The sequence below is a fragment of the Mustela erminea genome, chromosome 12 (genome assembly GCF_009829155.1).
Source record: "Mustela erminea isolate mMusErm1 chromosome 12, mMusErm1.Pri, whole genome shotgun sequence".
NCBI classification, from domain to species: domain Eukaryota; kingdom Metazoa; phylum Chordata; class Mammalia; order Carnivora; family Mustelidae; genus Mustela; species Mustela erminea.
The window spans coordinates 37,486,117-37,498,381 of record NC_045625.1 but is presented as its reverse complement, the minus strand read 5'-3'; the positions used below and the strand labels follow the sequence as shown (position 1 = coordinate 37,498,381).

At 51.7% G+C, this 12,265-nt stretch overlaps 1 protein-coding gene across 4 annotated transcripts in view; it reads right to left on the bottom strand.

Annotated features, from left to right (window-relative positions):
* AQP7 (aquaporin 7) overlaps positions 1 to 12,265 on the bottom strand; it is a 43,584-nt gene that overhangs the window by 14,505 nt on the left and 16,814 nt on the right. Inside the window, exons 1-2 of one of the 4 annotated variants that reach the window (XM_032307043.1) lie at positions 1,616 to 1,922; positions 470 to 520 (exon numbers count right to left, since the gene is read on the bottom strand). In XM_032307043.1, the coding sequence (XP_032162934.1) occupies positions 470 to 495 (26 nt within the window). In that variant the 5' untranslated portion in view covers positions 496 to 520; positions 1,616 to 1,922. Of the gene's footprint in view, positions 1 to 469; positions 651 to 866; positions 886 to 1,615; positions 1,923 to 12,265 lie in introns of those variants that run through there. The other 3 variants (XM_032307046.1, XM_032307045.1, XM_032307044.1) reach the window with 3 other exon arrangements.

The window sequence follows — 12,265 nt, the reverse complement described above, 5'->3', positions numbered from 1 at the left end:
GATTCTGAGCACATCTGAGGGAAAGGAAAGGAGGTCAGTGTGACTGGAGTGGGAGACAGCAGGGACAGCGTGGGGGAAGGTCCGAGAGGAAACCAGGACTAGAAGGGCAGGCCCTGGGCCGTTGCAAGGACCTTGGCTTTTATTGTACCCCAAAGAGACTTGAGCCCGTGAGGGTGAGAAGCGGTGAGTTCAGTTCCGTTGAGCACCACCTACATAACGGCAGCTGGAACCCACTCAGCAACTCCTTGGCCCTCACCCCGTTCTTTCTCAGCCTTCTGTCACCCCAGGGCCCAGCCTAGGGCCCAGGAGGGAGAGGCCCTTCTTCTAAGCCTCCTGACCCAGCGGGGGAATGGGAAGGAGGGGGGTTGGGGAGGGTCAGCTGCCATGAGGGAGAGGCAGAGAGTAGGGGTGTGCAGGTGGGTGGGGGGTGAGAGGCAGGAAGAGGAAAACGAGTGAGTAGGGTACTCACCGCCTCCTCTTATCTCTGTGAGCCATGTTCCGTCTTTGAGATTTTTAGATGCTGCAGACCCAAAGAGAGGTCATTAGGGCTAGGGGACATAGCATTCGGCCCCACATTCTCATCAGACCTCAGCCGCCCAGGGGGGAAGACACAGGGACAGGTCCTGCCAGTTCCAATCCCTCAACCAGCCAAGCTGGCAAGGAGGGGTGTGGCTGTGCTTCAGCCAATGGGGAAAGGCCCTGGAGTCCCACCCCCTCACCCTTGCCGGCCTCGGGACCCCTGGACCAGGCCCTTCACAGGTCCTCCTGATCTCCCCAGGTTGCCAGCTTGGACAGTGGAGATGCCCACAGCCTCCCCTCAGTGGTGCCACCCTCACATATCTGGGTATTACTGCCTTGAGTCTAACCTCAAGCCCTCTTGCTGCTGACTTAAATTCTGATTTTCCAGGGCCTCTTCCTCGAGTACACACATGCACTCACAAGTGAAGTCTTGAGAATTCATTTAGTCCATAGTGCCACCTCAGAACAAAGTCCACCCTCTTACCTTTCCTGAAAATTCCCCAGCGTATTCCCATTGTCCACACAAATGACCACACAGAGGTAACCCTTGAGTTTCCCCATTCTGTAAGTCCCCTGGTTCTCTAGCCGGATTCCCTGTAGCTGTAGCACAAAGGTCACATCCCTAGTCCTGACTGCAGGACCCTGCAACCCCCAGCCCCAGCTCCTCAGGAGGGAACTCCCAGCGGAGAAACCACTCCAGCTAAGCCAGCAATCGAACCATCTCTCTGATCTGCATGCCTTCAGCTTTGGTCCAGGGTCTGGTCTGCCTGCTCTCCTCCTTCCTTGGCCAGCGCTCTCCTGACACCCCAGCCCTACACAGTCTCCCGGCCTCTGCGGCACTGCTGTTCCCCCCAGTAGTCAAATTCCAGGTAAGGAAACTAGAGCCCAGAGAGAGCGTGGGACATGCCTGTGTCACACAGCAACTCAGGACTAAACCAGAACCAACATCTTGGCTTTTAACTCCCAGCTGGAGTTCCTTCCCCAACTAGTCCCATGGTCATCTCTCCCCCCAACAATAGGTCCCCCAGGACGTAGCACTGAGGCTTGAGCCGAAGGGGATGCCCCCTGTTCCAGCCCTGCCGGGAACCCAACTCACTCTACTGAAAGGCCTTATGTTCCTCAGTATCCACCCTGGCGGCTTCTCAGTTACAGGTCTTGGTCTTGTTCCTCCATGACTGGCCCGGGCTCTGGCTGCACCCCCGGCTGGGACTCCACTGTCCCTGTGTCCCCAGCCTAGAGCCCGCCTCTCGGCCCCCCCTTGGGGTGGCCCCACGCGCTGCTTCGCTCTGCTCCTCCAGGGGAGAGGTCAGTGGGGCAGGGGTTTGGCCCGTACCACTTGGGCCAAGTCCAGACACACGGCCTAAAATAGCATCCCCTCTCCTGCCAGCGGCGCCACGGAGACCAGGTTCTGAGGCAGCCCTTGTGAGGTCAGAGGTAGAGCTCAGGATGGGTCCCAGAGGAAGGGCCTGTCCTCCAAGCTGGGTGTCCACCCCAAAGCCAGAGCAAGTCCTCCCGGGGCCCCAGACCTGAGGGAGGGCACAGAGGCTCTGGAGCCCCTGGCTGTGGGAAAAGCTGTGTAGAATGGGAACTGGAGATGGGAAGATCTGGAGATCAACAGCCAGGTGGAGGGGTTAGGGAGGATACCTAGTTCAGTCCTCAGGAAACCCCCATTTTGGAGAAGGAAAGGGAAACTCAGGCCCCTCCCCAACTCAGGGGAAGGAGGACACATAAGCCATGTTAGCAGAGAAACCCTGCTCTGAAAAGGGAGACAGAGCCAAGCCTGGTCTTCTGGGGTCCCTCGTCTATTGGCAGAGAGAAGCCTGGGCCGCCTGCTTTGGGAACCCCCATCTGAGCAGGGGAAGGGAAAACCTATGCCCCATCTTCAGGAAAATGCCTCCCTTGGGAACAGCAAGCAACACCTCTGTGAAGGGGCCAAAGCTGGACCAGAGTATGGGGCCCCAGGGCAGAGCTGCAGAAACTTAGTGACTAAGGTGGGGTCAGGAGTGAGCTAGGGGATTAGCTGCCATCTGAGTGGACTACTGGGCCTCCAAGGATGGGGCAATGTGGTGTTTGAACGGGTGACTTGGGTTGAGACACGGGGAGTGGCTGCTGGTCTGCAGACTGTGAGGAGAACTGCCAGGGGGAGTGGTGGGCAGTGGGCAGTAAGTCCGGGAGCACTGAGGCTGGTGGGGAGGCCATATAGGATTGGGTTGCCCAAAGCTAGCTCTGGTAACAGAACTGTCCTCTAGAGGGTGCCAATAGACCAAGCCAGGTCTGAACGCACATTGTCCATGTCCCAACCCCGAATTGCCCTGCAGGTCACTCTGCAGGGAGAGAGGCAGGGGCAGGCTGCAATCTGAGGGCTTCCCGGTCAGAAGCTGTCCTTAAGGAGCAAACTCTTCCACTGCTGCCCCCCCGCCCCCGCAACTGAGGCTCTGCCCCTCACTCCACTCTGCAGACTCAGGTGGGCTCAGGATAGTAACTGCTTCTTTTAGGAAGGGAGAGATGTAACCTTTGGACATAGGAGACACCTGACACCTGCCTTTATTCCTTTCTGGTGTGTACTGTCAGGGTCAGAGTAAGGTAAGGGTCAAAAGTGAAGCTGGGGTCTTGGATGAGGGCAGTGCTTGGGTGGACTTGGATTGGGCGGGTATCAAGTTGGTGAAGGAGGGACTCAGGATCCATGTTGGTTAGTCAGGTATCGAGACCTTGGCTCATTTACTGGGCAAGGTACTGGGAGACCCAGATGTAGAGAAGACAGTCGGTCCTGTCTGTCTCTTGGGAGAGATGGGTAAACAGCAGGTGACATAGGAAACGCCGTGATAAGGTGGACGGAATATAGGCAGCAGCTAAGCCAGCCTGGAGGGAGGCAAGAATCATCTGGAAGAGATGACAGGGAAGCTGAGTGCTCCAAGGGAGCAAGGGAGGGAGCGGTGCTGGTGGTTATTTGAAGTCATTTGAACCCCGGAGGGGTTGTGAGAAAACCTAACCCATTCTGTGAGTGGCTCGCAGAGGGCTAGAGAAGTGGCTCCGTCCTGCCCTTTGGCCTCTGTTTCCTCACCTGAGAAATGGGCTGGGAGGATATGTGGTCCCTCCCACCCGGGCCCAAGAAAAGGTTTAGGGAGGCACAGTGGCCCAGTAAGTAAAAAAACAAATTTAGTGGAAATGATAAATGGGTTGAAAATGAAGTGGTGGGGCACCTGGGTGGCTCAGTGGGTTAAGCTGCTGCCTTCGGCTCAGGTCATGATCTCAGGGTCCTGTGATCGAGCCCCGCATCGGGCTCTCTGCTCAGCGGGGAGCCTGCTTCCCTTCCTCTCTCTCTCTGCCTGCCTCTCTGCCTACTTGTGATCTCTCCCTCTCTCTCTCTCTCTGTCAAATAAATAAATAAATCTTTAAAAAAAAAAAAGAGAGAAGTGGTAATATTAGTGTGCTACAGGGCAAGTTGTCAAACGTTGATGTACCTCTCAGCATTTAGTCTTTCTTGAAGAAATTTAGTTTTCTTATTCTCATTTTGTCTGCAATACATTTTTTTTTCCTTTGCTAGTGAAAATTTGGAAATAACCCAATGCTCATCAACCTTCTTTTTTTTTTTTTTTTTTAAAGTAAGCTCTAAGCCTAACATAGGGCTCAAACTCAACCCCAAAAGCAAGAGTTGCATACTCTACCAACTGAGCCAGCCAGGTGCCTCTCCACCTCCTGTTTCTTACTCACTACACTAAAAATCTTACAATGTGAATTGGTAACTGGGGACATTAATGTTCAACCTAACTGAAAATTTAAATATTTATGAACACATAGCCAAGCAAGTCGAGCAGATATAATTGTCTATTATTGGAGTGGAAATTTTTTTAATAGAAAACAAATAAAAAGAATCTCAGATCCTTCTATTTTATTCTTTTTTAAACTAAAAGCCAAGCCAAAGGAACCTTAAAAGACCCATTTTCCCTCTGGAACAACTATTACTAACATTTTGGTAGATTTCCTTCTAATCCTTTTATATGTACACATATCCCCTCCCTACTTGGTCAATAATAAGTAGAATGAAACTTATTTTGTAAAGGACGTTTTTCCTCTCTAACATTATTGAGACTATCTTTCCATGCTAATAGGTCTATATCCATATCTTGTATGTGACTATACAGGACACAACTGTCCCCTATTTTAAATGTTTCCAATTCCTCCCTATTAGGAACAGCATGGGGCAGACACAAGAGGCCAAAACCCAAAATTAGGAATGAAAATGCAAATAAAAGTTTTTAAAAATCAGAATAAGGTGGGGCGCCTGAGTGGCTCAGTGGGTTAAAGCCTCTGCCTTCGGCTCAGGTCATGATTCCAGGGTCCTGGGATTGAGCCCCACATCGGGCTCTCTGCTCAGCAGGGAGCCTGCTTCCTCCTCTCTCTCTCTCTCTCTCTCTCTCTGCCTGCTTCTCTGCCTACTTGTGATCTCTGTCTGTCAAATAAATAAATAAAATCTTTAAAAAAAAAATCAGAATAAGGAAAGAAAACTGCCAAAAGATGCTAAAACTTCTCTGAACTTTCCCCAAAATATCCACCAAAGTGTTGTGTAAAAAAACTAATCATTTCAGCTAATTATTTGTTTCAACCAATATTCTATTTGATTAACTTATCACACAAACTACTTTCAGTCAAATTGTTTAAGGGGTGTGTAGGTAGCTCAGTCCATGCTGCATCTGCCTTTGGCTCAGGTCATGATCCCAGAGTCCTGAGATTGAGCCCTGCATTGGGCTCCCTGCTCAGCAGACAGCCTGCTTCTTCCTCTCCCTCTGCCTGCTGCTGCATTTGTGCTCTTTATCTCTCTGTCAAATATATAAATAAAATCTTATAGATTATATATATATATATATTACTATATATATTTCTATTTTTAAAATAACCAAATTGTTTTACACTTGGGGTTTTTCAGACTCTTTTGAGCCACCGAATACGGTGTATAACTTAGGAGCCTGTGTATCAATCAGTAAGAAAGAAAATGCTCTGGCTGAAGGAGCGGGGATGGCCGTGGGAACACAACACACGTTCTTCAAGGGACCCTGGTCTCTCTGAAATCACTTGAAGTCAGAAAGAAAAAAAGAAAGGGCCCTTAAGTCTCACCCAAGTAAGTGTCACCTTTCGAACACTTGAGAGGGAAACTGAGATTCAGAGCAAGGTAACAACTTGCTCAAGATCACCCAGACCTAGAACATCCAGATCAGGGCTCTGTCCCCTGCCCTAGGAGGCCAGGGCCCCCGACTTAGGAGAACCAGGGGCTAGGTTGGGGAGGGATAGGCGCACAAGCAGGACCCAGGACAGTAGGTAACCTTGTCCTTCTCCAATGACCAGACTCCCCTTCCCTCAGCCCAGCCTCTCATCCTTTTCAGAGTCATACGTGGGTGTCCAGGACAGAGACCGGTGAAGATAGGACCAGGAGGCACAGCCACTGGCCCAAGGACAAACAAGGAACCAGAATTCAAAAACAATCCTGTTCCACTCTAAGGCCTATGTCATGTTGCCTAATTTAGCATCAGAAACCAGGCACAGAGCTCAGGCCTGCTACTTCCCAGTATGAGCTAGAGCTATCAGGGAGGGCTTGTTAGTGGAGGCAGTCTAACGGACAGAATTTGGAGGATAATCCTGAGGGAATTTGCATGTGTGAGAAGCATTTGTGTTTTTGTGTATGTCTGTATGTGAGCATCTATATGTGTGAATGGACAGATGTGTATGTATACCTACATATCTGTGTCTGGCCATGTGAAAACCTCTGGGTGCACACGTACACACGCACACACACACAAACACATGGAGTCATGCGCACATTTACATGTGCCCATTCCACTGGGTTAATATTTTCCTGCCTGCGTCAGCCCAGGTCCCAGTCAGCAGGCAGCTCACAGCAGGAACGTGCCCTATCTGATCTGGTCAGGAGCTGGGGGCCTGGAAGAGAGGGCTCGGGGTGGCAGGGAGCCCATCTCAGTTCCCCCAGAGAAAGCAGCTCTCTCTCTCCACTCTCCTGCTCTACCTGAGAAAGGAGCCACGCCCAGAGGCCAGGCAGCTACAATGTGAGATGACTTCCCTATCTCCCAACTCACAGTAGGGACTCCCGAGGGGGCAGCCTCCCTGCCTGCCTCCCAAAGGCTAAAGCCAGCTGCTCCCTGAGTTACCTCCTGCCTCCCTCACCTTTGCCCAAATCCTGAGGCCTTTCCGCACAGAGACGTGCCACTGAGGACAAACAAGGGTAGAGACCCTAAGGAAATGCCCACAGGGTGGCCCCCCCTTCAGCAGGAAAGTAGCTTTAAAAATGACTGAGCTAGTGTGTGGGAAGGGGAGATTTAATTTACAGCTTTTTGGGCATACAGTGATTGCGCAAAGAGCCTGTGCATAAGTCTATGTGGGCAAGGCCTAGGGCACAGGCACCCACAGGCACTGAGCCTCAACCAGGAAGGCTCAGCGGAACACGGAGACCCCAGGCGGGGTGGGGCCTCCCAGTTCCCAGGCATCTCCCAGTGTCAGTGGAGGTTCTTGCCAACCCTACCCTGGTCCCCGGAGAGAAAGCTGGGCCAGACTGGGCTGGACAAGCAGATACAGTGTCTTCTGCTCTGAGCACAGCCCAGGGTCCAGAGTGATTCAAACCTAGGTGTCCTGGTGTCTAGCCCAGCTTGAGGATGTCCTAAGGCATCTCTGTTTGGGAGATGCAAGGATGGAGCACAGAAGGAGGAGGAGGACTCCCAGGACGGTGAGTGCTCCCCACAGTGCAGACTTAGAGGCTTCTCACCTCCCTCAGACTCCATCTCTGGGCAGTTTCTTTCCTACCCTGTGGCCACATTCTGACCTACATGCCCTTGTGACCTTTGCCTTTTCGGGCCCCTTCCTCCACAAAAAAAATAAATAAATAAAATAAAAATTATATTTTACAAACACATTGCTGTAAAGACAAATATATCAGTGTTGTGTATTAAAACCTTTTCTTCAACTGCGTTCATTTTTAAATTTTAAAACAAAACATATTTTTGTGGGCCCTTAAATAGAATATCTTGGCAGGCACAGCACCTTCTGTGTCCAATGGAAAAGTCAGCCCCAAATGTCCCCAGTGTCCTCTCCCACCACACAAATGCTGCCATCTCCCTAGGCCTGTCGCCTGCCCACATGTCACCCCACTGCTCTAACATCCTTCTCTTGTTTTTTTTCGTTCATCTAATAAACATGTCTACCTTCACCAGCTTCAGTCCAGCCTCCTCGAAACTTCTCCCAAGTCTGTCCGTTCTAGTTTCATCAGTTTCTCTTTTATGAAATATTTCATTTTTTAAAAGATTTTATTTATTTATTTGACAGACAGAGATCACAAGTAGGCAGAGAGGCAGGCAGAGGGAGAGAGGGAGAAGCAGACTCCCCACTGAGCGGGGAGGCTGACGTGGGACTTGATCCCGGGACCCTGGAATCATGACCTGAGCCAAAGGCAGCCGTTTAACTGACTGAGCCACCCAGGTGCCCCAAGCGCTCCATTTTTTATGAAATATTTTAAAACAAACTCCAGCCATGTTGTCCTTTTCCTCCTACATTCTTCAGTATTCATTTTCAAAATATATGAACATTTTCTTAAATAGTCACAATGCCATACCTAACAAAATGAACAAGCCCGTGGAATTAGAGAGTCCCCACAATTATTTCAAAATGTCTCTATGCATTAATTTGTTGGTTGGTTTGAGTCAGGATCCAAAAAGCTCACACGTTACACTGGGTTAAGGTCTCTCTTAAACAGCTGCTCCTCATCTCCCTTTGATTTGTTCACGTCACTGACTTGTTGAGTAAACGTGGTTCTGTGGAAGTCCATGTTCTGGTTTTGTTTGTTGGTTCTTTGTGCTGCCATTTAACTTCTCCATCTCCTGCATTTTGTAAAATATGCAGGAAGTTAGTTTTAACGGTGTGATTTTATTTAGGGTCAAGGGCAGGCAGAGGGGCAGAGGATCCTTTATCTTGTAGATAGTGCTCTGTGCTTTCTTTCCTGTCCTATTCAGAGATAATGTCCAATTGCTTAGTGAGGCTGACCAGTCAGTAGGTACAGACAGATGCTGCCTGATTCCTCCCTTGTCAAGTTCCCCATCAACCATTCCCCTTCTTTCATTTCTACCTAATCAACTTCAAAATCCTTCCACAGTAGAAAAGAAGGGATCTAATAATGGTGGGGTGTCAGGTACCAGCATAATTATAATGAAGAGGGGAGTCGGGATCAGCGATGCCTTCTGAGAGGGGTGAAAGACTGAGGTGGTGGCAGAAAGGAGCAGTGGAAAACCCAGGGACCTCCTGTTCTATAACCTGAGTCTGGGGCTGGTTTGGGGTTTGGCTATTGAGGGGGCCTCCCCCATCCGGGTGGTAAGTTATGGTTCATGGCTCAGGTTTATACCTGGGCAGACCTGAGCTTGAATCCAGTTCAGCTTCTTCTTCTTCTTCTTCTTCTTCTTCTTCTTCTTTTTAAGATTTTATGTATTGGGACGCCTGGGTGGCTCAGTTGGTTAAGCAGCTGCCTTTGGCTCAGGTCATGATCCCAGCATCCTAGGATCGAGTCCCACATTGGGCTCCTTGCTCAGCAGGGAGCCTGCTTCTCCCTCTGACTCTGCCTGCCTCTCTCTCTGCCTGTGCTCGCTCGCTCTCTCTCTCTCTCTGACAAATAAATAAAAAATCTTAAAAAAAAAAAGATTTTATGTATTTATTTGATAGAAAGAGAATACATGTGGAGGGAGCGGAAGAGGGAGAAGCAGGCTCCCCAGTGAGCAGGGAGCCCAATGCAGGGCTTGATCCCAGGACCCTGGAATCATGACCCGAGCCGAAGCAGATGCCTAACGACTGAGCCACCCAGGCACCCCTCCAGTTCAGCTTCTTAACTGGAGCTAGGTGACTTTGAGCAAGACATTTGTGTGTCTTCATCTGTGCGATGGAGATCTACTACTCCTCACCTCAAAGGGGCGTTGGGAGAATAGACTGAGTTGGTAGGTGGCGTGACAAGTGCCTGGTAGAGAATAATCACTCTGTGGAGAGGTGGAGAGGATGTCTGTTTGAGAAAGCGACCCTGCACCCCACCCGTGTGCCCTGACCAACTCTTGCCTGACTCCAGAGCCAAGCCAGAAGGGCTGAGCGCGGAGTACACGACCCTCATTCCACAGACAGCAAGACCACAGCCTGTGGACTTCCACTTCGACTCCAGGCTGCTCCAGCCAGGTGAGTCTGGTCTCTCCGCCCTTCCCAGGGCAGCCCGGCCACTCAGCAACCTGGACTTGACTCCCTGGTTGCCCTCTCGCGTCTAGGGGCGGGGCTGCCCCAGGCACCCTACAATCACTAGCTCCATCAATAAGCAGTCAGCTTCCCAGGCATCTGGGGGATCCAGGCGTGACAGGGCCTGGGACAGGCCGCCTGCTGGGGATGCCCCAGCCTGATAGCATATTGTGCCTAGCAGGTGCACAACAAACATATGTTAAGAGAACTGAGCTCCACCTGCCCTGAGTGGAGAGGAATAGGTTGTCAGGGAGGGCGACTATGCCTGTGGGTGGGGCAAGGGAGCATGTTTTGGGAATCCCGGGAATGTGGCTCCAGGATCCTGAGCCCTGAGGTGAGCAGCTGGGGCAGGGCACAGAGCCCCAACTCCAATCCTGCTCATGTTCTAGACTGTTAACCGAATCCCTACCTGCTTCCACTCACAACCCTGGCCTCCACGTAGCAGCAACTGTTGGGGGGGGGGGCAGTCAGAATCATCCCCTCTCCCCAGCCACCACATCCTTTTTACAGCACTCATTAGTCTGAGCACTAGAATCCCCTGCTGATGATCTCATCTCACTTCTTTGACCTGGGTCCCCTGGAGGCACCCCCATGAACCCCCTCCTCAGATACCCCATAAGATATTGGCAGGACCAGCCTTAGCCCCAGGGTGCTGCTGTGAGGGGAGACACATGGCTCCATCCTGCCCAGCCTGCACACCTTCATTGTAGCTTCCAAGTTTTCTTTTCCATATCTCCTGTGCAGCTTCTTTTTTGTGTTGTTGACATTAGTGCTGTCTGTTTGCTCTGGCTAAGCCTACAGCCCCAGGATGGAAAACTCTGAACGCAGGAAGTGTGAACCTGAAAGACAGCAATCTGGGGGTGGAGACTGGGGGTGGGGGTGGGCAGGGAGTGAAGAGAAGGGACGGAATACGCGCGAGAGGGTGAGCTGTGAGCTGGTTCCCAACCTCCATCTAGGGGGCACTGCTTTTCCTCCCTTAGCAGGCAGGCAGGGCTGGGAGGTGCAGAGATGGGTAGGCAGACTTTCCCAGCCTCACCAAGGGCAGGTTTTAGCCTGTAACATTAATTGGTTTTGAAGCTCAGCCCTGGAACGCTAAAGACCTCACTTCCCCAGGAGGTTTGAACACCCCTTGTAGGGCAGGGTGCAGGTCCCCTAGAGGTCGCTACCTGCTTTCACCCCCTAATCCTACAGCTAAACAACACAGGGAATGCTGCCCTTCCCCTTGTGAAGCCCCTGGACCAGGCCTTCCAAATGTTTCCAACCCATCTTTTTGTCACCCAGCAGCCTCAGCCTCGAGAGGTGGCCCTGGAGGGATTATTGCCCCTCTGCGCTTTACGATGAGAAAGTTGAGCCCCAGAGAGGACAAAGGGACCTCTCCGAAGTCACTATGAGAAAACCTGGAGGAGAACCCCGGCCTCCCGGGTCCTAGCCCAGGCCCTTTGTCCCACTTGAAGCATCTCTCAGATCGTGAAGCATGATGGGAAGGCAGCCCAAGGGCCCGGGCACTGGGGCAGGGGCCGGCACACCCAGACATGGGTACACACATACACTGCATGTCAGCACACACAGTGCCACCCAAACCAGGGGCACGGGCAGCCCAGGGCTGACATGCTTTCCTCATATCCCAATAGAGCAGACGTCACACAGACCCTCTGTCCTTCCTGCCCTCAGAGGATGAGAGAAAGCTCTGGCTCAGCGCCCACCCATCACACTCACTGCTCCTGACCTCCCTGTGTGGCATGTAGGGTGTGCATGTCCTCTCAGGGCTAAGATGGGGGAGCCACCCTGGCCTGCAGCCAGGGGCTTAAGGGATAAGCTTAGGGAAAACCACTGCTGTCACCATGGGCTTAGACTGCCCGGCCCTGCCAGCTGGCTCCACCAAGCCCTCCTCGGCGTGGATGAGCTGTCACCAGAGAACTCTTCTCACCTGCCAACCACCCAAGCCTCCTCTGGTGGCTCTGAAGCTGCATTTCTCTTTCAGGGAGAGACCTGCACCCATGCACATGTGTTCTAGGGAGACCTATGTGCCCCCCCACATCACTCCTGCCTCATAATGTGCCCACCCTCCACACCTATGGCCCACATCTCTGTGTGGCTCTGTGTGGCTGTGTGCCCAGGGACTTAGCAGCCCATATACATAATCAGACATGGGCACGCATCTCACACACAAGCGCATAACACAGAATATACCCTACACACAGGAGCTCCATTCCATACACCCCCTGCCCCTTCCTGGACCAAGGTCATATGAGGGTGAGCCGTGAGTCACCTGCCAACCTGTGGGACCTGCTGAGCCAGCAGAATGGGAAGCCCCAAGCTGACAGATGTGGCCTCAGGGGACCAACACCCTGCATGGGGTCCGCCCTGCCACCTGCCTCCAGCAAACCCCAATCCCCCATTTCCCCCAGAAAACACCTCTATTCCTTTCAAATTTCAACTTTATATATATAAATAATATTTTTATATATGTATCTGCAGCTGAGTT